The following is a 27,031-nucleotide window of genomic DNA, read 5'->3' on the forward strand; positions in this document are numbered from 1 at the left end:
CAAATGCCACTAAAATCTATTTTCTTTTAGATATCCTGCCTACAAACCCTTACTGTACACTGTACAGCATGAAATCCAACACAATAGCCCTATTCTCACTGGGGTTTTTTGTGTGTCTCTGCACTTTGTGTTAATGGCTCCTCCCCAGCTTGCGTTTCCCTCCACACCTGCCCTGCATCAGCCTCGTTAGCCCTGCCCTGTTCCCGGTGTTTTCCCCAGCGGTTCAGCTTCTCTTCTCCTCTCTCTTCACCTGTGCTATACCACCTACAGTATCTATCCACCTGCGCCTCATCCCCTCATCAGTTTAGTTTGTATTTGCTAACACCCTAGCTTGACAGTGGGGAGTACTGACGATAGCCATGTTTGTTGTTTAAGTATAATGACAATTTTCTCTTACAAGTGAATGAGACATGAAGTAGTTGGAAACAGTAAGCAGTGACAATGTGATGCTGCGCTAACAGAACACAGCCCCTGAGACGAAGAACAAGTCGCTGCTGCAGTGACACGCTCACGTTCAGCGGCAAACGCAGTGATTTTAGCACAAAGCATAACCCTACAACAAACAGCAGTAATTGCCAGGCCAGGTAGCCTTGTATTTATATGATTAGTTATTTATTTATGTATTTATTAGACTTAAAAAAAAAAGCCAAGAGAGCAGCTGCCAACAGATCTCCCAGCTGGCCGTGGAGATCTACAGGGTAGTCGCTGAAGTCAGGCAGCGATCCATCCGATGATCAGACGTTCATGTGCTTTGGAGGAGAGGCTTTGGGGGGAGGCCTGAAGGAGGGGGGTAGGATTTATTTATCGGTTGGAAACTTTCAAAATCTATCTTACCAACCCCAGCTTTAAGTGTCAACTCTGCTACAGTGTCGGTAAAGCAACTTTGTGTGACCTTGTTCGGACTAGCCGAGCTGCATTAAAAGGTTTTACATGTAACCGCGGCCTTAGGGTGGGCTTACTGATGACTGATCAGCAGGAAGGACCACAGAGACCCTGAACGTTCCCTTAAATAGCGTTCACCTCCTTCCATCTGCCCTCTTCCCTCAGGTTACCGTCTGAACAACTCTCCTATCCTCAACGACACCCTGGTTCTGAAATATGTTTCAGACCTGTTTTTGGTGTCTGTGACTCATTTTTTTCTGAATGATTACTGTCACCGGCAGAGTTTAATTACGTAGGAGGGCTATTTTGTTGTTATTTTTTGTTAATACAAAGAAATGCAGATTCTCCAACATCTTTTTATAGCACACGTCTGTATACAGTCATACTAGAAACCACAGGCTCAATTAGCCTCAGCAAGTAATCTGGCCTTTGGCTGAAGTACTCCAGTCCCTGCCAAACTTTGCCGGCTGTCATGGCAACGGGTGACACTCTGACATTTTCAGTCGGGTGCGTTTATCACCTCACACCCTCCCTGCTATGTATGCCTCTGACATTTTGGGACGTGCAGAGCTGGCACAGAAGCAGCTCTCGCCAACAGAGGCGTCTTTATGTGTCGGTTAACGAACAGAATTTACTGTATGTTTGTATGCTCATGTGTATGTATATATGTAGACCAGTGTTGTCAGTGTTGTCTGGAGCTGATTTCTCACTCAAGACGTTGCATCTCTCGCTGCATTTTCCGTCCAAGTGTTGAATTTAAGAACGGAAAACCTAAAAAAGCGGCGGCACCGTGTAAGTTATCCATTATGGAAACATTATGATTAACTCAGTCGCGTTTGCATGATTCATCTTATCTCATATTGGATGCATGTGTGAAAAAAATATCTATTAATGTGTGTCTGTGTTCAAATGCATGTATACAGACCCTGCGCTTAAGCCTCTAGCCCAGTAATTGAAAATTGAATAGAACAGTGAAGTTGTGGGCTCATGGCTCATGGCCTAATTTGGCAGATGGCTCAGTGAATCTCTCCGTGGAGCCGTTCCCTCAAGTGTGTGTGTGTCTGTGTGTGTGTGTGTCCACGTGTGTGTATTTCTGCTTGTGCAACTCCTCAGAGACGAAGACTCCTCAAAGCGTCCTTTTAACAATTTTAAGTTTACATCAGGATCGGCACCAGAAGTTGGAAGCCAGACGCAGGTGAGGGGTGTTGGTGTTGGTTTAGTTTTATTCCCTCTCAGGCCTCCTTTGCCCTTCTGTCGTCCCCTGTGGTCTCATTCACCTTGCAGGGGCTCATTACTTCTTCTGTTTATTCGAAACGTTTTCTTATTCCCAGCCAATCACCAGGTTAATGTATTCGGTTAAAGAGATGTTGAGCATTTGTTGTTGCCTCTGCAGTCGTCGTCGAGTCCAGCCCAGTCTTCGTGTCAGATTTTCCCCATTTTGCAGTCAATTCAACCTTGTCCACTCGTACAGGTCTGCTCATGTATTTGTTGTATTGTGAAAACCAATTACAGTTTTAGACCTTGTGAATTCAGAATTAGGTTTCGGTTCAGGGTTTGGGTCAGGCATGTAATTGTGATGGCTAAAGGATTTTTCATAACTTGGTTCTTAGTTTTGCATGGCTGCCATCATATCTGTTTGGCTGTAATTGTACTCACTGAGATCAGACTGGTTGTAAACAAGCCAGAATATCTGAACCTTTGTGGAGGTCAAACCAAAACTGAAAGTGAACAAAATGGTATTAGTAGTCTCTCATTGCAGAGGAATACTATCTGCTTGCAGCTACAGCAAGAACAGCAAGTCAAAGTTGAATCTGGAAGTTAAGATGCGATGGGTGTTTACAGCAGACATTTGGCGGTGGTAATAATTTGAGTATTCGCCTTTGTTTTCACACTGAAATAAGATACTAGGGCTGAGGCTAAGCTGGAGGTTAGTTTTAAGTCTGTATGACCGTGTGACTGCTTGTTTTGCTTGTTTCTACATCTTTGCAATTAAAAATCACCTCACACTAGGATTTGTGTTTTTATTACCTTAGAATAAGCGCTTTATATACAGATGGCCTCAGGGGCCCCAATGGTTTCTACAATCTACTACTACAAAAATGTACTCACTAAACTATATTACTAACAATCCAATTTTTATGTATTTAGACGACAAATACATGTATTTAATATCATTAAAAGCTGATACCCCGCCCCTTGCTGTTATTGTGAAATGGTTCGATCAAAACACCTCAATCAGATGTAACGTTGCAGAACACACATCTGCCACTAATGTAATGTGAACTGACCAGCAAAGTCAAAATACCTCCCAAAAACAGGGGCTTATAGAGAAAAAGCCAGGGTGCAGAGACAACAAGATAATGAGAGGAGCGAAGATGCTGTGGTCAAAGTTTTGGCCCAAAGGAAAGAGTGAAAAAGCAAGAAAAACTTTGGCTAGCCTCACCGTAGGTAACGTTAGTGTGTTCTAACTAGATTATAAAATACTGCTGCCCTGCCTTTATGACAGGCTGGCCACACTGGATGCATGAGCAGTGCGTGTGCAGGGTGTAACATCTTGCTTTTCATTTCAGCACAAGTCGTGCTTCACACACGCATGTCAAGCGAGGCTGCAGCAGCACTTTGTCTAGAGATTCGGAGACTCGCCTAGTTTTTACAGACCTGTAAACGACCTGTAGGAAGTAATATCAACATCATACCAGCATTTCACTACAATTTTAATGTCTGTGTCTGTAGAATATGTCACAGACACGAAGGGAACACACACAACAGGTGAAGGGCAGTTTTCATTCCTGTGCAGTCGCTTTTTCTTTTTCTCCCTCCCTCTCTTTCCCCGTGCCGCCTTCTCACTCTATCAGAAGGGAAAAAGGAAAATCACGTCATCATATTTACTGATAATCATCAAAGGCAAACATGTAAACAGGGCAGGCAGGAGCCGCGCTGCAGCCACATTGCACTATACAAGCATCCAGTGTGGCCAGCCTGTAAGGCTTTATTGCAGCCTGCTGCTATTAACGACGCTTGCAACTACCGAATTGTTCGGCCTGAAGTCAGCAAGAAAATTAGACTGTTCATTTGTTATCATATCTACTCCATCAGAAACTAGGTGCGAGCGCAATTTGAACAGTACTTTGATTAATGTAGCCCTTGAAAATAAATTTGACGGATGTAGACTAAATTCTGATCCTATCTCGTGATTTAATGCCTTGCTGTAATTTCTGTAATCGGTGTTTGATTTGACTTTTTGACCTTTTTTTCTCTCCTTGTTTTGTTTAAAGGTAAAAGAGGGAAAAGACCTGTATTTATTTAAATAATTCACATCCACTTTGAGCTTTAATTATGAGAATATGAATGCGAAACGAAGCATGGCCTGGACAGGTGTACAACAGTGAATTTGGAAATGGTTGTTAGAGACTCCATCTGTGTCACTACTAGGCTAATGAAAAAGGACTCATTTGAAACTGCCAGTGTTGGTGGTGGTGTTGGAGTGGATGAGTTTAGAAAATGTGTCCCCCTGTCAATAATTCCTAACGGCTGGCATGCTGAAAGGTTAGGATGAGGGTTAAGATTGAAAATTGGTGAGGGTTGCCAGTCGGGGTGATAATGCTTTGTGTAAGTATGCAAAAACAGAGAAAGACAGAGAGACCGCTGTGTAACGAGAACATATGGTATTAGAAAAGAATAATGGAACTGTCGTTTCAACCCCCAAACCTTAATTTGGCGCGTCTCCAGAGGTCCTTTCATGTTTCGAAATAACACCACTAACAATTTATTGTTGTAGCACATTTCGAAGGCAAAGTGAAGACAGATGCATCCCTTTTTTTAAACCAGTGGATTACTTGATTTACACTCATGGACTACGAACGCTCATATCTCCATGTGAACGTGATGGTTGGCTCATCGTGGCCTCCCAAGGTTTTCTCATCCTCTTATCCGTGTCTTTATTTAGGCAAACTTCTGCTGTCAGGAGCAGGTTGTGTGTGAGCGTCTCCCAGCGAGCCTCCGAGCGAATGCTCCACAGTGACACGTGTCTGTATGTGTTAATCACAGATGTCTATTTCTTTCCCTCTCTGGCCTCCTCCAGACCTCCCATGGCTCTCTCTTTGCCTCCCTGCCCGGAGTGAACGCAGCACAGGTGACACAAGGCGGCATGACTAGCAAGCCACACATCCATCAGACTGTGAGAAGCAGCAGGAGAGAGCAAACTGAGCTAAATTTGGGGAGTTATTACTCAGTACAAGCCGACTGCTCGAAGTTATGCAAGAATCTGGAGGCTATTTTATATTAGAAGTTTGTCTTGATTACTTCCTGGTAGCGCCGTCTCTCTCAGACATCATGTAGGGCCTTCATGTATTATCAACAACATTTTAATTTGCCAGCTAAGGTGAATGTTTCTCTTACTTGTCAATATCTATTTTATCTGCATGCTAATGTCTGAAATACACCATGTAATAGCCTATCCTGGTTGAGTGGGAGTAATGTGGACGGTAATATCTCCTCTTTGACATTTGCCCTCTGCAATTCTGACCTCATCCACCTCGTCGCAGCTCCCCGCCGTAGGCCCTGTAGCTCCGTCTGATTTCCACTCACACAAACTCCACTGCACTCTGTGCACACGAGCTTGCACACGAGCACAAACACGCACACACATACAGATTTGCTGCAATTAGAGTCATATGGTGTGAGCTTACTGCCTCCCACGGTTCTAACCAATAAGGTCATTTTGCAGATGAAGAAAACAAATACTTCCATTTCTGCAAGTTGCTGTTTTTCGAACGTACCCTGCAACCCCGTCTTTTCCTTGAACCACGCGCTGAATTGAATGTGTTTAATACAGTTGCGTTTCAGTGTCCTCGTCTCTTTCCATCTGCATCTCTTCTCCAGAGTCTCTGCCTTTTGTATCTCTGCCTTTTGTTTCCCATCGCTGTTTAACAGGTAAACACAAAAGTCACTGAGGTTCTTGTGGATTATGGCACAGATCTACAGCGTTTTATATAAGATCCTGAAGCACTGCGTGGCTGCGACACTGAACACTTTATGCAGGAAGTAAAACAGTATTTTTACATATTCTGGTCCTCATTCTGTGCAAACATTTACACATTTGGCTGCTGTTTTCCTACAGAGATGTTTGTTTGTCTTGGCTACATAATTGAATTCCATTAATGTAGCAAGCACTGCCTCATAGCCAAGAAATGGTTTGATCTTTGTTTAAAGTGTGTCAGCTTTTTAGCCCTATTAGTAGTTTGTTCTTCTTTGGGGTGTGTGCAAAGCACTAGGGAGACAGCACTTTAAAAGGTCACTAATGCACTCAGCCTGCTGAAGGGGAGAAAAAGGCATGTTGGATGTTTGTTTGTGCTTTTTTATCTCTCTTTACAGTGCGTTCTCTGGAGATGCGGCGCCGCAACATGTGAGGATACCGTGGTGTTTTCACTGTGAGGGTGGAGGAGACGGAGAAAGAGAGAAACATTGACCACATCTCCTTCTGTCGGTTGCTGCCCGCAGCATGTTAGGGCAAATGCAGGCCGCGATCAGACATTTGCGAAGAACAAAGGCACAAGGCGATTAGAGTGTAAGACAGCAGTTGTGGCGAGTTGAAGTCAGAGAAAGGAGTGAGGGTCAGAGGTGTCTGAAGTTCTGTGAGTCAACAAAAGGAATATGTTGTTGCAGTGTTCAACAAATGTATACAAGGCGGCGGAGCGGCAAGGTGGGGTCACCGGGTCACAGAGTCCAAGGGTGGGCCTGCAGATAAGAGCCTGGGCGACTCAGCTCAGCCCAGCCGGCACAGGGAGTGACTGCAGAGTACACCTGGCCTGGCAGCATCAGACCATCCAGGGACAACTGGGAACGGCTTCCTCCTCGGCCGCAACCCAAACTGACAAGGGGAATCATGCGCGGCGGTAGGAGCAAACAGAGCAAGGTTGACAGTGCTAATGTGTGACTGCACTATCATCCATCCGGTTTCTGTGTGTACGTTTATGCTTGTGTGTGTGTGTGTGCGTATAGTAGAGGCTCTGGGGCAGCAGGAGGAGGCCTATTGGTCTACTAACAGCTGACTGCTTTCCTGACCTTTGTGTGTGTCATACCAGGTTAACGGCAGGGCCCAGTAAGGAGAAAAGAAAGTAGGTGAAAAAAGAGAGTGAGAGAAAAAGGTCAGGCTTGAACATAGAAAGACGTTGATGGTGCTAGAGTGCATGCAAGTAGGACTTCTAAAAGTAATCACTGTAGAAGAAGAAATTTTCTGACCTCAACTGGCTGCACTCGTGAGCTTAACAGTTTCTGCCCACAGGGTTCTGCTGTGAAACCTTGCTGTTAAAGTTGCTTAATATAAAATGAAATATGACTGTCAGGATCACATTAATCAACACCTTAGTTTAATTAAACTAACAAATGAGAGACTGGGATTTAAAGGATTTAGGATTTGGCCTTTTTTCTCAAATGGCCCCTCACCTAATTTAACTTCACTCAACTTCATCGTCCCTCTAATTGAAATTTTCTTGAAACTTGCAGCAGCAGTTGAGAATATAGACAGGACATGCCGGTCTTTTGCTCTATCGCAGTGTCCAAGATCGTTTACTGTATCGTCAGTGACAGGTGGACAGTTGCAGAACAAACAGTTATTTTCACGACAGAAAAATGAGACACATTCCTTTTTGGGACTGTAGCATTGTAAATGCTGGCGACACTACTTTGTGTGATCATTTGCTTACCCTTTTGACATATACTCAGTTGAAAACGACAATATATTTAATGTTTTACCCCACCAACTTCAGTGATTTTTGTAAATATAGGTTAATTAGTAACAGGTGATATGATTGGGTGTGAAAGAGTCATCATCAAAAGGCTCAGATGTTCACACACGAGCACTTTTTGAAACACATTTTCGTATAGGATCCTCCCATATGGGTTCAGTTTGCAAGCACGGTTTGCTTGCAAATGGGTGCATCCTGTTTTAGCAGCATGAGACACACCTGGGCCCATCTTCTCTCATGACAATATACAGGTGACATTACTGTACTAACCCCGGAGTCACCACAGTTGCTCCTTGCTAGAGAGGAACTGAGCAAATGAGCAATCAGTCAACATCTGCCAGGTGTATCCACAAGAAAAAACATTTAAAAGACTGTGAAACTGTTAAGGAGCTGTTGTGCAATCAACTGCGCAAACAGATTTAGAAAGTATTTGGGCATAAGGTTTGATTGACAGCTGAAGGTTAAGGACAAGTAAATGGTTCAGCTTAGTGAGACGGTTCTCTGCTTCCATTACAGGAATTTGTGATGAGTGAAATCTTTTCTGGAAGACCTCAGCCTCTGTCTTGTCTGCTTTTTCTACTCTTATACGTTTTTGTTTTTTTTTTACATGTATAACCTCTGCTAGGAAAGTTTCAAAGCAGCAGACTATGACTGTCTGGTATGTCATCACGATCATTATCAGTTCTTTATTTCTTCATGTTAAGTCGTGTTATCTTTTTTTTCTCCCTGTTTGCATCCATCGTGAGTTTGTTTTGCCACACGCCGATGGTAAGGAGGTTGTACCACATGAAAAAGGAGTGTCAACTAATAAACAGGGTCATCATCCGGTCCAGTAGAGACCTCTTTACACCTTCTATCCATTGAGCCCTTTACAGTTTTGACCCAAACTGCTTTATTATTCTTTCTTCCAAGAGTTGAGCTGCTAAAGTGCGAGACACATTTTTTCCACGTTGCTCCCTTTTGCAAAGCGGATCCTTTTTTTTTTGTCAAAAGATGAAACAGGAAATCAATTTTTCTTTTGCCCCTTTACTTCTTTCACCATCTGTGTTTACAAGAAACTCCAACAGCGTTCAGTCCATTTGTGCTGAACAGCAGCCACTTCCCACTTTTTGTAAATCAAAACATTTCAAACAAAATCTAACCTGGTGTCAAACACTAAAGCGCAGGTGTTAGATGCTTCTTTTCAGCGATGGTAATAATGTCTTTGAAATTACTGTGGAGACAATTTACAGATGTAAGTGCCGTTAAACACGGCTCAAATATCTCTCAGCACATTAGCCTGATTTTTTTACTGCAGGGAAATAAATAAAATGATACAGAGAGGGGTGACTGGCTCCCTTAAGCGTGGAGTAGTGCAGACCAACATAGCAGCCAGTGTCACATCCCATTCCTGCCAGGTCTGAGGAATGTCCACTCCTTGACACTTGTCCAATCCAAGCTATCTCAAGCTCTCTCCTCCAGCTTCACGCCAGCTAATCTCTCCTGACACCTCACACAGCCCCGACAGGGAATCACTCTACCCTGAAAACAATCCAGCCCTCCTCCCTCTCCACCCCAAATCGGTACCGGGCCCCCCTCTCCCTCTGTCTGTCTTCCTTATATTTCTCTTTACCCTCCCTCCCTATCTATCCCTTCCCCATTACTTCTCTCTGTGGCCTACTCTTTCTCTCGTGTCTCCATCTGTCTTTGTCAAACCATATACCGCTCCTCTCCTTTCTCGCTCAATCTCTCCTCCCCCTGTCCTCTCTCCTCCATCCGAACTTCCTTGCTGGGTATATCATGCCTCTGTTGATGAGAATCTGTGAAAAGATGCCGTGATTGCCGATTGAGGAATAGGCTGCATTTCCTTAAGGACTCATCAGCATTCGAGTACTGCATTTTATTCCACTGGTGGATGCTGCTAAAGTTGGAGGGTCTTTATCTCCAAGCGCACCTTTACAGATGGAGAGAAGCTCACAGGATCACTTTAGGAGGGGACGGAGGGAGAATAAACACAGTAAACATTCCCTCGACACCCATCAACCTAAATATACTTCACTTTTTGGAGAGAAAAGAGAGATGAGGGACTTGCTGATAGGATCTTTTTTTAATGCTTGCACTGACAGGCCACTGTTAAAATTCTGAGTTTAAACACAACAAGAAACACACATCTCCAGTCATGCTGTTTGCGCCGTAGTTAGTTAGTCTCACAGAGCAAATGAGATCCTTTACAGATCATTTTCTCTAATTAGCCTTATTTGGGATACAAGAATTCTCGTGAGACAAGTCGCTCAAAAAATCCCATTTATTATTTAAATGTATTCAACAATTCCAAAAGATAAGATAGACAAACATGTCATAGATTTCATTTACAAGCTGTTTGTTCTTCTCATCGTTTCTATAGAGGCTCCCCACCCTACAGAGCACAATCTCATTGGCTGCTGAGTAAAATATCTGTCATTGGCTGTAGCACAGAATAACTCTTGGAAAAAGGAACGATGTAGCTATGGCACGGCACATGCTAAGATGCACAGACACATACGTACTCGCACGTACAAACACACGCACGCACGCACGCGCACACACACACAAACGTGCAGTCATAACAGACCAAGTCACTCACCCAATCAATTTCATTCTCAAGCAAGCTGTCAGGCCGCCATGTTGAGTAAATATTACTATAATGCCTGTGTGTCAGTGAATATGCAGCTAATGAATGGATGACATCCAGTGAAGCTGAGAGACATTGAAACAGAAAAATTGCCCACTCACTCTTACTGTGCCTGAACCCCTCCGCCTCTACCTCCCCACCGTCTCACTCTCTTCTTCCTGTCTTCGTAACTTTCTCTCCCTCCGCCTCTGAAGACACTTTTTTTTGTTGTCCCACGCGAGACGGCTCGGAGGTCGGCGCAGCACAGGAGAAGAAAGAACGCACGCGCTCTTCAACTGGGTTACCTCCGAATGTGAAGATGTTGCTTGATCACATGGCTGTTTGTGCCGAGTAGAGCGTCTACATAAAACTAGAACATCGAAGAGACGATTTGAACTCTACTTTTAATCCAAACAGCAGCAGGACATTGTGTTTGTGTGTGCGAGACAGCGTGAGGTGGTTTGAGGAGAGGATACTGTCGATATGAGATGTTTCCTTATTCAGATACAGTGGAAGGTACAGGTGCAGAAATGTTATTCTCCACATGAACAATATATAGTTACCTTGCTGTACCCAGCGATGAAGAAAAACACCCACTGCCAAGAAATACTGACAGTCTTAATTTAAAGATTTTCTTTTCCAGCTGTTAGATCTCTGAGCTGCATCACATATAACATCTCAACAAATCTGTTCTCTCAGTCAAACAGAATATCTTCACAAGGGACAAATATATTCTTCTTTTTTTTTTTTTTAAATCTCATTTGTGTAGAATATTATGCATGTCTACAAAATAAAAACACAATCTAAGTAAAATTGCACGGAACAACACTACGAGTTTCAGTCAATTGAGTCCACTGACAGCACAGCTGACTGTTGCCACTGTGGAGAGAGGAGGTGAGATCATCCACTTCTGCAGGGTTTTCATTTTTGTCGTTGATATTTCTGTGCAATGGAGCAGGGCTGAAGAGGAGGGACACTGAAAGCGAGGAGCTCCTGACATGTCGGCATCATGGCGAGGAGCGCAGAAAACAACACTTCCCCACGTCCCGCTCCTCCCATGCCTCCCACTCGGCCCCTCTCAGTGTGTCCTCAGGAGATGTGCACCCAGGCTCGGCTACAGAGCCCGGATGTCTCGTCTGATGGATACGAAGCAGAGGTGTCCATGATGATGGAGAGAATTAGGAAAACTAGAAAGCATTCCGGCTTTTAACACACACACCCCCCACCCCCCTGTGTCGTACAACTCTTTCTCTCAATCACTTCCTGTCTGACTGTCTCTGTGTCTGTCTGTTCTCAGTCTGCGTAGAGGATGAAGCCAGAGAAGGTGCTGTACTTGTTGTTGTTGCCTCCGTGGGCTTTGCCTCCGTCCAGTTTGATGTAAACCTCGTCCCCTGCGTCCAGATGGAGGATGACGCTGTTGGAGGCGTAGTCGTAGTTCTGGTCAGCGTCTTGGGCAATGGCGCTGGCACGAACCTGGAAGAACAGGGACAGACGAACACGTAGGAGAGCAGGCAGGCTGGTTAGCTACACAACGTATTAGGACAAGTTCTCATTTTGATAGTAAATTTGTCATTTAGTTGTAATGTCATTTAGTTTTACTCACACTTTGGTCATCTGAATTATATATTTTTTTTTCTTAGTCTAGTCTTAGATTTTAGTTGATCATTCGACTGCAATGACAGTTCCAACCAATATAAAGCATTATTTAATTGTTTTTATATAGTCCTGGAAGAAACATCTATTAACCGGTCTACAGTTTATGAGAAATGCAGCAATGCAGAAGTCAACTAGCAACTTCTCAGGTGTCAGTACTATCTAATTTTGTCCTTTTTGAGTTCAGTTCTGATTGGATCTCTTCCCAACTTTTCCCTCCTTAGAGGAGACCTATTATACTTTTTTTTGTTTCCTTTCCTTCAGTGTTTCATAAAGGTTTTTGTGCATGTAAAAGACCTTGAAAGTTAAATGGATCAAAGTCCGCACCAACGGATGCTCCTGTCTCCCACAGAAAACACTGCACCTGAAACGCCTCCTCAGTAGTCTCGCCTTTAATTTAGCACAGCTGCTCCGTTGGTGTTAGGGGTGCTGGCTCAGGCGTGTGTGAGCTGACCAATCAGAGAAGACTGGGTATTTGGGAGGGGCGGCCTTAAAGAGACGGAAGCTAAAACAGTTTTAGACAGAGGGGAATAAGCAATAAAGCGTGTAAAACTATTCCATTAGTAACGCAAAATAAAAATATTAGCCTGAAAATTATGTTTCCTTTAACATTTCTGTCTCGGTTTTATTTGTTGACATATGTGTCAAGGGGTTTCATCAGAGTTTTAATCAGCATTAGTTTAGTTGTCATCTCATTTTCATCAACTAAAACTGTTGAACACTGAAGACTGAAAGTATTTGGAACTTGAAAACACTCTCACGGGTCTCCACCGAGGCTTCACAATCCTGCATTTGTTAATTTTAAATATTCTTTTAAGGATTAACACCTGGTTATCACCACCAAAGCCAAAAGTAACATTTTTCTTCTTCCATGGCCTTAAGTTCAGCATTTTTATTGATGTGTGCTGAGAAACTCTGCTAATTAACTCGCAAACAAACAGACGAGACCCAAATTGATAAAAACAAAACATAAAAACTTTCTCTTACTTCTTGGCAGAGGTAATGAGAGAAGAACCAAAAAGAGCATGAAAAAGTGCGACCAGTCTGAGAAATCATTGTGCTGCTGCACCACAAGAGAATAACTAAGTGTGTTTCACAGAAGGAGAATGTATCAGTTCGGGAATATCAAAATAAAAACTCCAGTATATTTTTTCAACTACTTAATCTCACAAACTTTTTTATTTTGAATTTAAATGAATTACCAGGCACAACAATGGCACAAATAGTTCTTCATATTGATATTAAATCTACAGGAGCAACCAGAGGGTCAGTCACCTCAGGCTTTTCTGTCAGACAGATTTATGATTTCAATCACGCCGGTGGTCATTCACAGAAGACCTAACATTCAACCTTGCAACAAAAAGGCCAGAGAAAGAGAAAGACTGAGAAACGCACAACAGGGCCGGCTCTGAGGGCTTCTCATTGTGGAGGAAATACAATCGAATAGAAAACATCGAGGACAGCCGCTGAATATGAGCAGAAATATTTGATAACTCATAGTGAAGAGTGACAAGGATGATTGAAATGAGAATTTTTATATCTATGTTTGCCTGACTGTGTGTGTGTGTGTGTGTGTGTGTGTGTGTGTGTGTGTGTGTGTGTGTGTGTGTGTGTGTGTGTGTGTGTGTCTGACAGTCTGGCTATAGGACATTTGGAGCCGTTTCTAAATAACCTGTCCTGGCTAATTAAGACCTCCACCACAAACATGCTCTCTCTCTCAGGGGAGGAAAGAGTAGCTGCAGTGCCAAACGGGCACTGAAACAATAGCCGTGTTTTCAAGCGTATGTGTGAGTCTTTGTGTGTGTGTCTGGCAGACTAATTGTGCATGTTATGAGTAGGAATGACTAGGAAAAAAAACTAAATTAAAGTTGTAATTTTTAAGATGAGTAACTGCTTGCTCTGGAAGTTTCTCCACCGCAGATACAAAGGGAATGAAATCAAAAGCAAAGCGAGCAGAAAGTTCGGAGAAATCAGCCGTGACATACAGAGAAGGTCATTTGGCCGGATGTTGCCAGCATACAATGTGTGCCTTTGTCTAATGAGCCAACCAGGCCTAATTAAATGTAGTCGTCCAAAAAACTTCTGTACAGTGCAGTCTGTTAAGTATTTGGAGGGCGAGTTCAAGTTTTTTTTCTGTTTTCATTCCAGCACATTAAGTCTAGTATGTAAAAAAAAAAAAAAAAAAACTATTGTACTATTGTATAATAATAATAAAGTTTTTTATTTATTACTATTGTATAATAATAATAAAGTTTTTTGCAGCAGAACCAAAGATATCATCTTTTTTGGTCCATTTCAACCTGGTGCCTACATTACCCACAATGCAACCAGCAACCGTTCGATCAGAGATTTGGGTGTGTTATGCTAGTAGCAGTACAACGTAGCCTCAAGCAAAGAGCCTCAATCAGACATGAGGAGTGGGCGGCAGAGGCCCACTAACCTCACTTTTGTGCAGCTCCCTCTGGAGCCACAAAAGACCTTATACAAGTTTTATCAGATATGAACAGTCTCTGCTGTAGACCCCAAGACATGGAACTACACTTTGAGGTGTAAAATTAATGCAGCTCCCCTTTAAACAATGACTATAATCTTAAAGCTGGAAGAAGGGGTGCCACAGTAGCTCAGCTGGAAGAGCATGTGCCATGTGTAGAGGCTGTGTCCTTTCCTGTTACTTCTCACCTGGCCTAGCCAATTAAAAAAACAACAACACAAAGCTCTAAGAAGGTGTCAGGAGAACAGCATAGGACTTTTTAGACCATGCTGCAGTTCAGTCACTTGATCTAAGTCCAACTTAGCCTGTGCATCAATTGTTAAAGACCGGACTGAAGGCAAAAACAATTTATCGATTCATGCTTGAACTAAGTCTTTAGATCTTTTCTTACCTTTTGTTTCGATTCATAAAAGATGCTTAGCATAAAAACTTGCTACTCTAAACTTTGCTTAAACAGGTTCTAAGAGTCCAATTTGTAAACACCTGTGATCTATAAATCTCAAATCAACTTAAATTGACGTATATAATGCCAGCACAGATGACGGTTTAGTGGGGATTAGAGATGGACCAACACATATTATTCTGTGAGTTGACAAAGACAAACACGCAGCTTGGGAGTGTGTCGCTGCCACACATTTTTCTTAAAGCTCGCGCAAATTACACCGCAGGCTCAGGCGCAAAATGTGTACATAACCAGCAGGAAAATCACCTGAGTCAAGTCTAGACTTTGCTTAGAGATAAGATCACTTGTACATCAAAGAAACGTGTATGTGGTTTTCTACATAAGATCAACGCGGATTATAAGTTTTATAAATGAGGCCCCTCGTCTCCCCGAAAGTTTGATTTTCTCTTTTGGCTTTTCTTGACTAAACCTTCATTTGTGCTGGCTTTATGCATGGTAAGGACAAGGCAGGTGCTGTCAGTTTAAGTTGATTTGAGGTTCACACATCACAGGTGTGAATAGTATGTTTACACTCAGCATCTTTGTTTAATCAAACGTAAGCACACCTTTGGAAATGATTTCAGTTCAAGCATAAATCTAAGAATATTTTGACTAATGAGGCCTCAGGTCCGTGGGTCTGTGGGTCATAAACTACAGTTATAAATCCAAAGCTGTTCACCCTATGGAGGCTATATTTCAACTAAAGGTTGGTACTTTAATCTTATAGGCATTGTTTCATTTTCATGTGCAGGCTGGGCTATGGAGCAAAACTGTGCCATCTTCACAGTATCTCAGTGCTATTAAACATTTACTAACAAGGAGAACCGTGTCAGTAGTATCTTCAATAAAACACAATTGAACAAAAAGATCATTATTTTCTCCTCAGATGAAAAAGGAGCGTACTGTACATCCTTTAAAGTAGCCACTGGTTAAATAAGCCAATTAGTCACTTAGTCCGGTCAGCGAGGTCGAATCAAAATCAATATTTTACGTGCATCTGAAGTGTTTTCTTGTGGCTCATTATCGGGTCTCCAAAGAACACCCCGGCCCTTGCCTCGGCTCTGTGTTTGTCCACACAGCTTTAAATCGGGGCTTTTCGAGCGGGTGTCGACAAGCTGGCCCAACAGGCGGCACTGAGGATGCCCAATAATTAGTTGGCCTATTTAAGGAGTATACACAACAGGCATATTGACAAATGTGAGGAGAGGCCAGATACTGACAGAGATCTCCTGCACAGAAAGCAAAGATCTGTTGCCAAAGCTAACAGGGAACGTGGAACAGGTTCTCTTGACATATAGATATATTAAAATCAAGTATATATTTATAGGCAGAATTTACATCAGTTTTCTTATTAATATTGTCGTGTTTCTACTCATCACTTCCCAGATGTGACTCCTCAGTCAGTCACTGTGATTCGGACTGTGTCTTTTTCTTTTCATTCTGTTGTTAAAGCTAAGTGTTATTAAAGGATGTTCTTCCTATTATCTGTTCAGCCACAATAGTTATCACTGATTATGCTAAACCCTCAGCACATCGTCAGTTGTTCTTTAACAATCTGCTGTTGGAGACATAAAAGTGTGCAGAGGATGTGCAGAGGCGTGCAAAGTCTTATTAAAATAGCTAAGTTTTTGAAACTGGATGCGCAGTAGTTTGGATCACGATTACAGAACATGACAGGGTAGAGAAACAGTCATATTCAGCAAATTGCTCTTTAAGTGTGTATGTTTTCAATCTGTAATTGGTACACAAAATTGAAAGCCTGTGATTGGAATCTGCAAGAAGCATTAAAGTGGTTAGGTGCCGTATCTGTGACACCTCATTTTGAACCTGACCAAACCGAGCTGCGTGCTTCGTTAACATGGTGTTACAGATCTTTTCTCAACACTTCATCTTAGGTGCGACAACATTTCTGCCAGTAACCCCCAGAAATCAACCGTCTAAGTGCTGTTTCTCCGTGTTGCTTGGTAGGAGGAATTATCCAGCTAGTTTATGTTCTTCTCTGATTCAACATTAAATACAGAGGGCCGGCATGGACTGCAAAACATTTCCCAAAAGTTCCACCAAAATAAAAATGTTTTAATCACTTGCAGCTAACTGTGCTCTTTTTGTGCTTTTAGGCCAATATTCTGTTGGATATCTTCTGAAGTCCTCTAGCAGACCATCAGACATTCAATTCTCTGAATGATTTTCAAAGAGAGAACTGTTCTTTGCATCGCCTTCAGCTCAGTGTGTTGAATAACAGAGCAGAGAGGAGCAGGGTTGACAAGTCATCAGCCTTTTTAACAGCATTATTGTCAGGGATTTTAAATAAACCTCAAATTTGTAATAGGAAGGTGGAAGGAATAAGAAGCTGGAAAAAACAAATCGTTTAGAGTGAGACGGATGAATTTTAAAGAACATCAAGCATGGGCACAACACTTAATTAAAGAAATATTTGCATAGAAAGCGAGGCAAACTTCACTATATCTTCCAAATCACCTTCTTTATGTTTAAATAAGGGGGAGGCTTGCAGGGTGTCTTTAACAACATACCAGGGACAGATAAAGTCACACTGGTGTGAAGTGTGCGGGTGCTTTAAAGGCTAATCCTGTTAATGAAATTCTGTGGAGAGGTCTTAAGATGCAGGAGTAATATATGGAATATTGTACATTTTTTTATTGTTTATCCTGCTGATTAAATCTTGCACAGCTCATATCGGTGTGCAAACAAAGCCTCCTGTTCTGATTCTGAGATGCCGGCGTCCAGTGCATATTAATATGATATGATGTGCCCCGAGCGTGCAAAGTCAACACCATCCTATTAGAGGGTTACCGCGTTGGGTTGGCAGTGGGTGATGACTGCTCAGGAGGATTATTAGTTGAGATTTTTTAATGAAACTTTATCAAAATATTTGTCTTTCAGGTGTTCACACATAACCTCAGGAAATGTCACAGATGTGTAATATAGCTTAAATTATTCGCTTCATCTGCTCTTTAAGGAGCTAAATTTAGAACATCTTCAAGTGCACGATTGATGTTGTTTTGGAGGGGGAGGGAGGCAAAACAAATATAACATTTTCCTTTAACAGACACAGAATAAGGAAAGCCCTGGTGAAAGCAGACTTGAAATCCCTGAAATCCTTCCAGTTCTTCCACAATGATATTTTTGTTTTGTTTTGTTTCTTTGCTCTAATGGTTTTTATCCCCTTCTGAGACTAACTGCCTGCAGTCTAGGCCTCCTTCATTTGCTTTCAATGATAAGCACGCATGAATAAAACCTCTCACTGTTTTTGAAATAATGATCAGGGAGCTCCTATCGGAGCTATTTTTTCCTTTTTTGGTCTCCAGTGCACACAAGGAACTTGTTAGGGATATGAGCCAGAGGTTTCGGATGCAGGGTATGGCAGATGTAAAGCGGGAGATGAGCAGGACAAACAGCCGACTGGCAGTGCGTGACCTTGACGCAGAATATGTAGAGGAACATTGACAAGACAAACAAAGCGTGAGGGCGTAAGCGCCGGCTGCAGCGATGGTAAATGAGGTGTCATGCGATGTTGTCTTCCTTGTGGCTGCTCGTGCGTGTTTGCATCAGTCACATCGTCACCGTGATGGCTTTGATTGAATAATATTCTGAGTGGAGCCACAGATAATTCAAGGCTGTGCTTGTGCTTAATACATAATGCGTGCCTGGAAAAGTGGAGTGTGGATTCTCGTACTGTAGCTTGTGCACTTTACAGCTGTGGATGTGAATATCACAGTCATCAATAACGTCAGTGCTTATGTGAAGAAAAGAGAGTCATTTATGGTAGTTTTTGAAATACTGCTCCTCAATGAAGTGGCATTTCAGTCAGTCTCTACTGAAAAGGCATTTGACATTAACTTCATTTAGACGCTGTATTGTCTGAGTTGAGTGGATTGCGTTTTATAAACCTTTATTAGAATGCTGTTCATAAAACATGTGAAGTTTTATCCGTTGTTCCTGGTGCAGGAGGAGCCTGTAAGGAGTTTTCCTACAAGAGGCTTTGTCACTGTGACAAGGACATGATCGTGGCTTCTCTGACAGGGATTTGTTGACTTGATGTTGAGCCTCCATTTTGGATCAACGAGTCTATTGGTCCTCTTCAAATCAAAGTGTACTGCTGTCTAATTGTGTTTGAACATTCCAGCCGTGAACTGCATGCTTAATAGCAGCTTAGACAGCTTGCCGCCACTGTTGAGCCTCGTCCAACATTTCACTGCAACGCACATGCAGACACACACACAGAGAATGGAGGAGAGACATGCACATGCATCCACGTGCTTTATTTCGTGGGCGCACGTTCACACCAGACGCAATGTTACTGAAATAATGAGAACAGGAAACTACGAGGGGTTGCGAGAGAACGGTTGTGTCAGAAAGCGGCGAGTCTCCCATGTGTTGCAGGTTTATTTGTCGGAGGAACGTAAATGAAAACATGATAAGAGGAACGAAATGGTAACAGGAGATTTGCCATCTGTCAGACGAGAGTAGAAAAAGGCTTCCTGAATTAATTTCACCAGCTGTTCTCTTTGTACCTGCTAAGCCTCCTCTGAAACAGAATGGCTTTTTACTGCACAAACCCATGAAATTGCTTACATTAATGCTTAAGGTGAGGCTGGTGTCGGGGCGCTCATTTATCACGTTCACCACTTGATCCAAATACTGTGGAAACCTTCAAGAGGCCAGAATAACTCAACGCAATTCAGCAGGGGCAACAAAAAGGATAAAAACCAGCTCCTTCTGAAAGAGGTTCGTCGGAGGATAACAGTGGTGGAAAGAACAGGCGTCAACTTTGACCTGCAATCCAGCCACTCTTTTCTTTCTTGTGTCTGACTCATCACGCTCAGTTAATTACTGAGACACACAGCACTGTCTGCCTCCAGCACCGAGACCACAATCACTGCTCGCAGCGTTATCTGAGAGGCTGCAAAATTTTCAACCTTTGTTCACCCTGAGCCTATTTTTCCAGCGTGCTTCCTAGTCACCCTGCGGCACAGCAATTTTCCCTTTTTTGTTAAATAAAAAAGGTTCCACTCAAAGGAGGCAAAGTGAGTTTCTGTTTAAGTGTTGGATGAGAGGCTGACTGTAAGCGTTGCTGTGACATCCATTTTTCATACAATTCATCCTCTCTTACTGGGGCGTTTGTTGATGTCTTAACGATATTCATTTTAAGGAGGGGGTGGGGCAGGAGATGTTAAATGCACTGAGTTCTCTAGCAGCAGACTGTGAGTCATTTGAAGCCATTGACTCGCTGCTTCCCCGTGAAGAGGGACAGGATAATTGTTGGTATCACTGCAAACTGAATTCGGGGGACGGCTAAATGTCAGGGGCGTGGGGAGCGACGGAGAGAGAGATGTTTGCATAAGAGGGCCAGGGGCACTTGTCTATCTCCCATATGGCCCTCATTATAATGAAGAAGCCTTGTGAGTCAACACCATAGCATCCTTGAGTCAGCCAGTCACAGGAGACAATCCATAGCCTATTTTAGACCGCGTGTTTTTGCTCTCCCAATACACGAGACATTATAGCTGTATTTCATGAGCTACTTACTGTGAGATGCCAGCGCGTGGAGTGTGTGCACTCCTGGACTGTAATGGCTCTCCGTTTGAAGAGCTGAGCGTCAGATGTCTTAAAGTAATATAATTATTACGGACAAGTGGTGGGCAGCTTTCGAGCAAGTTTTGAAACTTCACCAATAAATGATAGATTTTCTTCCCCGTGCTGCAGATGACAGCCCGATGTCATCTTGACATTTCCAATCTGTGTGGTATTTCCTAACAACATGGGCCAATCTTCATTTGATAGCCCTCGCACCTAATTAGGCCAGCTCTAATGTTCCACTCGGCAGAGTGTCAAATCCAATGTCCAATTACACAGCAGATCAAGGCCAAAGGTCCGCCTCCACTACCTCTCTGGCTGATTATAGAAGAAATGCCACAGTATACATCACACAGAAAGAAAGGAGTCTGTCAGAAAAGGGAAAGAGACACATGCACGCACAAGCATGGACACATACACATAAGGGGATCAATACCTCAGGCGAAGGGGCTGAGAGACTGAGGGTGGCTCTCTCAAACCCAGTCTGTCTATTTCAGACAGAGTCTCTCTGTTACACCCGGCAGACACACAGAGGCCTCTCAGTGCTGAAGTCAGACCACGATGAAGAATAGCAGGTCTGAACATTCCCAGAATGTTAAAATCAATCAAGTGGAGGTATTGCTGTATCTGTGTGTGGACAACTTGTGCGTTTGCAAAATGTCGCTCGCAGTTTTCCGTACATTTTTGATTGAGAAATGCTCCTAAAAATAAAAGCCGCTTTTACCTCGTGAAAAATCAATAAAGACCACAGCCCATCCTGAGTGATAAGCTGCTGTTGGAAATCTCTTTATTTGTTATTCAGACCTTTTCTTAGAGCGTACGTCAATAGCCAATTCAAACAGAGCAGACCTTCATCCAGATGGCTCAGTGCCTATGTTTAATGTGGGGATTGATAGCACATGCTAAACACAATGCGTGGGTTTCACCTGTGTGCAGAGCAAAAAGGATAAACAGTCTTGTGTTCATGAGCTGTAGACCTCCCTGGAGGAGTTAGAGATGGCAAATGGTTTGACAAGGAAGTGACACACGTCTGAAACTGAGCTTGGGTAAAAAAAAAAAAAAAAAAAGACCTTTCTTTGAAGAGAAGTGAGCGCAAAAACAGAATCCAACGGAAGGATGGTCCGCTCCATCTTATTTTTTATTTTTTTGCGCGATGCATCGCTTGAGAGCAATGAAGTATATTGATGGCATTGTGTGTTCGCAAATCGATTCTGTGATAGCGCAATCTGGATTCTGTTGTGCCGAAAGCAAACTTTTCCTTTACAGATGAAAACTTTCTGCTCCTTCAGAAAAGTGAGCTCCTGTAGACCTGACATAGAGGAGAGATGGAGGGCAGTGCACAGTCGGGGTGGGTTGAGGCGGTGGGTTAGGCGGGTGGGGTGGGTGCAAGCATGCGCGTGTGTGAGCATGTGTGGCTGTGTGGGTATGTGAGGAGGAGACTGCTGCGGTAATTGCTAGGGAAGAGCCATGTGCACGAAGGACGTTGAGGCTTATTAAAGGAGGAGACAGAGTGATTATTCACTATGGTCCTCTTGAGAGACTGACACTGAAGTCATTGCTTTTAATTAACTCTGAAACGGTTTTGCGGATTAATAACAATATTAAGAAGGGAATGGAGAGGAGAAGCGCAAACACATCCTGGATCTGGTTCAAGCTTTTTAATTACAATTAAATAGACTCGGTGGCACAATAGCACAATAACTATGTCTTTTCTGTCCTCTTTTCTTTCTCCCCCTTCTTCTGCGCCCAATGAATTTGTCTTCATTGTCGCTGCTGTGTCTCTCAGGATGTGTCCAAGACAGGTTATAGCAAAGCATTGATTTATTGGAGAGAGTTGCGGATTGGTTGGAGTATTTGGCAAGGGAGCAAAAGAACAGGCGATGAAGAAGCCAAAAGAGTGTGTGGAGAGGAACTTGGAAAGCGGATAAAGTGTGCTGTGCTGAAAATAGATTTCTTATTTGCTTGTTTACCAGGAAGCTCACTTTTGGGTCTGACTTGAAAAGTGTCAAAGTTCTGGGGACAGTGTTGGGATCCTTGTGTTCCAGTCTGCCAAGTGAAAATGGGAAGTGGAAGAAGAGAAGTGGAAGAATTTGAGAAGGAGGAAAAGTAACCCATGGATGTTGATGTTAGACACAGCTTGAAAGAACCCCTGGAGTGGGAGGAGCACATGCTGGAGCAAAGCGGCACTGCAGGGCCTGGAAACCCGCCGCTTCACTAAAGCCAAAAGATGATAAAATACCAGCATTGTCCACAATTCCCTGGCCTGCCCTGTCCCGGCTCACAATGTAGCTTTTTGCAGCTTTAATGAGCTGAGGAAAGCACCACTGTGGCTGTAGGAGCTTCGGTTGGACTCTCAGCACTTCATCAATGATGTAGCATAAGTTGGCCGAGCATTTATAACCATTCACAGTCATTTACGCAGACTGAGGCTCTGGGGCCTTCTCCATTAACCAGGCACACAAACACCACAGCAAGCGGACGACATCTCTATAAGCTGTGCATAGGACAGAGAAGGAGAGGCAGTCACCACTTTATAAACATTACCCGGGTCTCTGGAGATGCACACTGCGCGCGTCTAACTTAAGTACCTCCGCACCCTCCTCTTGGGAGCACAATGAAGCGGGAACAGAAGGCGTTTTATAGGAACATATGTTCTTCTTCGCCTATTATATATCAATGCTTTTACGCCCACCCATAAACATTACTGTTGAGTGAGACATTATATATAGAAGGTGATCGCTGTAACTCTCTTTTTTTCTTGCTGGGCGCGAACTTGGCGAGGGTAAAGGAATTAACCTCTAGTCGCTGCCTCGGTGAGACTGCGGGTTCACGGCACACAGGGGCCGATGCCAAGTGTTATTTTATCTCCGTCCTGCACATTTTCTTGATCTCAGCACTCGTCACGTGAGACCCCGGCAGCTTTCTGCCTTGATCTAACTCTGTGTTTATTAACTGACGCGATTCTGTTTGATATTAAAGTTCAGAACAGGAAAATTCAATCAAAAAATAAAAGTAATTCACAAGCGGGCACATGTGAAGCAGGTCAGAGAGGCTTCTGGGCCATGACAATTGGGGATCATAATTAGGTGGATTGCAGCTTATATTTATTATTTAACTCGCCGCTGTGCTCCTGACTGCAGAACAAGCTGATGATGCTGAATCAGAATCTCCAGGTGTTCATGAAATAGACTCAAAACGATGCGTTTCCTGTGACCTCAGCGAAGTAGAGCAAGTGAAAAAGTGACTCACTCATCATGCACACTAAAAAATGTCTGTCACCGGTATTTCTCCTTGCACTACTGTCTCTCGGTGTGTACAATTTACTTTGAGCACTAAATTATGGAGGCAAGAAATAAAGTGCAGCTGAGCTCGTGAGGCATGCAGTTAAACATTAGAGAGGCATGTGTGGAGACAGTGTGTGGGATGCAATGCCAGCACCTCCTAAACTTTCTCATGATATTTAAATAATATAACACATTTTAACACAGAACTGAACTCCACTTAGTATTTAAAGGATTTACATTTTTGCATATATTGACTTATATATATTTATTTTATTTTTTTTTCACTGAATTTGTTCTGGAGGAGCAAGTGTGAAAGCATTTTTTAACAACACAGATTATTTTCTGATTTGTTTTCTACATACATTTTCCTTCACGATGCCCACGACAAGCTACAGGAGACAGATTTGCATCCTGAGCAAACAAAGCAAACAATATCCGCAACAACTCCGCTCTAACATCCATCTTTTTCACCCGCATGAAACGCATTTGGGAGCCACTTTGAAGATAAGAGATGTGACGGCTGATCGGAAGGCTGCAAACTACACTGGCACACATTACCGACCTGAGAAGACCCTGCGGGGCGCTAAATAAAATTAGAGCCCCATTAAAACGATGCATCAAAGAAGCCGAGAATAGATCACGTCCACGTCCTAATGCGTTTAACAAGACTGCGAGGATGGATGGGCTCAGCGGCGGACAGGCTGCATTAACCCGGTGGGCTCGTAAAGACAGGTGTTCAAAATATTACCGGCGGATATTTTTTAATATTTCCTCCTGCTTTCTTTACACTCAGAGCGCAGCGAGCCGCGAAACCACACACAGTCTAAAAGTTGCATGCGACAGAAATGAGGCGCGCACACTGGATTTTAACATAAATCATAATAAAACGATAATTATTATAATAAATGCTTAACTAATGCATAACTCGAAATGCGGTATAATCACTCTTAAACGACAATTAACACTTTGCGATGAATTATAATTAAATGGCGACCAACTCCAGCAGATTCTGCTTTCCTTCTTTAAAACACGCTCCTGCACAAACTGCCATTAAATTCCTCTACATGTAAAATCCTAAGTCAGAAGGAAAAAAAAAAAGGATCGCATGATCGGTGTCCAAATTTTACAGTGTGAAGACACAAACATCGGCGCGCGCTGTGACCGTCCTTTGGATCGCGGGACGCGGCGGTGTCAGGACGCATCATGCACAGAGGAGACGCGGGTTGCAACCAGTCAACACGTCTTTATCTCCAGGCGCGCCGGGTGCCACAGCTGTGCGCTTTGGGCTTTTCTGAGGCGCACGGCAGATGCGCACGCTTTCCTCGCAATGTCACTTTTTTTTATTCCCTGGCATTATGAAAAAGCAACTTCTCACAATATGGATTTTTTTTTTTTTTCTTTTTTAAGAGAGAGCAGCTGGAGGCAGCAGCGAGGGAGATGAGGAGAGTGAGCACCAGAGGAGTCAGGTAAGGAAAGTCAGAAAAAAGTTTCAAAGCACTAACCTGGCCGTTTTTGCAGAGGTCTGCCCACATGCTGGTGCCATCCCCTCCTCTCATCAGCACATGGTAGATGAAGAAGTATGTGCCCGGTATGCTGCAGATGAACTTGCCCGAAATGCCATCATAGTTGTTGCCTAGGTTGGTGACCACGTCGTCAAACTTGAGGATCTCGTAGCCTTCGTGGGGGTTCTTAAGCCCTGCATAGAAGGCCACCCGAGGCACTGTGCTGTAGGTGGCTGTGCTGATAGCTCCGTTCCCCCCCAGACCCAAAATCCCAGTCCTTCCCTGATCCCCTCTGTCACCAGGAGGCCCCGCTGGTCCTGGTGGCCCCGGTTCACCTGGCGGTCCAGGTGGTCCCGGCTTGCCTGGCCTGCCAGGCTTCCCCTGTGGGCCCTGCAGTAAGGTGGAAGGTGGAAGCACGTTGCTGTGGTCGCTCAACGCCTCTGCCTCAGCCTGGAGACCGGTAGAGCTGGTGCTGCTGGCTGGGGTGCCCTTGTTCAGGTAGGGGTCGCACACCATACGACAGGTGCCCAGCATCTCATAGTGGCTGGCATCTGTACCCACAGAGCTGACGAGCACAGGGATGAGGACCACCAGCACCAGGACCAGCATAACCCCTACGGCAGCCGCCACCAGGGTCTTCCTCCCGATGCTGAGTCGGGGAAGGGGCTGCGCAGCCAGCGTGGGTCTCCCGGGGGCAGAAATGGTGACTGCTTGATGTGGGGAGCCTGTCACCGAGGAAAGGGACCCAGAGATCCCGAGAAGAGTTGCAAGAGGACCGGCAAGTGTGTGAGGGTGAGACAGAGACCCACATACACTTGATACTCCTCTCTGCTCTGTTCAGTCACACTGAAGTAGGTAACGAGTCATTCACACATGCATAAAGACCCAAGGAAGCCCAAGCATACACAGGGAGACATTCAGCGCATACTTACAAACACAATCTGACTTGTGAGAAGAAGCAACAAGAATGCAGAGCCCAGAGGAATGGAGTGAGAGACAGAGGGAGCGAGACAGAGAGAGAGAGAGGGAGAGAGAGAGAGAGAGAGAGAGAGAGAGAGAAAGAGAGAGAGAGAAAATGATGAGAGTGGGTGAGGGTGAGAGATACAGAGCAGCCACTGGATCTGTGTGTGTGCGTGTGTGTGTGTGTGTATGTGTGTATGTGTGGTGAGTTTGTGGTGCCGGATTCTCAGGCTTGGCTTTTTATACGGCAGTAGCAGCAGAGCTCCCCCTCTCCCTCCCCTTTGCTCCCCCATCGAGTGAGGGGCTGGTGTGGTTACATCCCCTTCTCTCTCTCCGGCTCACTCAGAGGAAGGACTCTCATCACACTGCATTTCTTTCTACCACTCTCCTGAACCCGCCGAGGAACCAACACAACCCCCCCTGACCATCTCGCTCCCCCCTCTTTCATCCCTCTCTTTTTTTCCTCTCTCCTCACTCTCCCTCCTTTTTCCCCACTTTTGATGCCGTTTCTCACTCCCTTGCTTTCTCCTCTCTCTTATCAGCATCCAGCCTCTAAAAATAAAGATGGAGCTGTGGAAAGACATTTTTTTTTTTTTCTTTTCCTGGAGGTGGGTTCCAGAGATTCATGCATATACAGTATGTGCGCAGACACAACACTTAAATCTGCTTCGCCAGGAAATGCTAGCAGCTTCTCAAATAAAAAAAAAGGTGCTAATTACAAAAGTTAATGCCAAGAATGTATGCATGAGCCAAGAGATTGAACAGCATTATACAATTTAAACATACATGCAACCCGACATCCAGGAGGACTAATTGAAAACTTTTGGTGGCACGTCACAGAGGAGCA

General features: G+C 43.8%; 1 protein-coding gene across 1 annotated transcript; it reads right to left on the reverse strand.

The window, feature by feature from the left end:
* Positions 1-9,894: 9,894 nt before the first annotated feature.
* On the reverse strand, positions 9,895-25,922 carry c1ql1l2 (complement component 1, q subcomponent-like 1-like 2). Its single transcript, XM_084372367.1, has 2 exons — positions 25,225-25,922; positions 9,895-11,730 (listed from the first exon to the last, which is right to left on the reverse strand). Exons 1-2 carry the CDS (start codon positions 25,831-25,833, stop codon positions 11,551-11,553), a joined length of 789 nt encoding a protein of 262 aa, XP_084228493.1. The 5' UTR covers positions 25,834-25,922; the 3' UTR covers positions 9,895-11,550.
* Between the last annotated feature and the right edge of the window lie 1,109 nt (positions 25,923-27,031).

The sequence above is a fragment of the Pagrus pagrus genome (assembly GCF_965226575.1).
Source record: "Pagrus pagrus genome assembly, chromosome: 13".
In the NCBI taxonomy this organism is placed as follows: Eukaryota; Metazoa; Chordata; class Actinopteri; order Spariformes; family Sparidae; genus Pagrus; species Pagrus pagrus.

Coding starts and splice junctions, on each gene's coding strand:
- c1ql1l2 (XM_084372367.1), bottom strand. CDS start 25,833: ATGCTGGTCCTGGTGCTGGTGGTCCTCATCCCTGTGCTCGTCAGCTCT. Junction 11,731..25,224: donor ACCTCTGCAAAAACGGCCAG/GTTAGTGCTTTG, acceptor CTGTTCTTCCAG/GTTCGTGCCAGCGCCATTGC.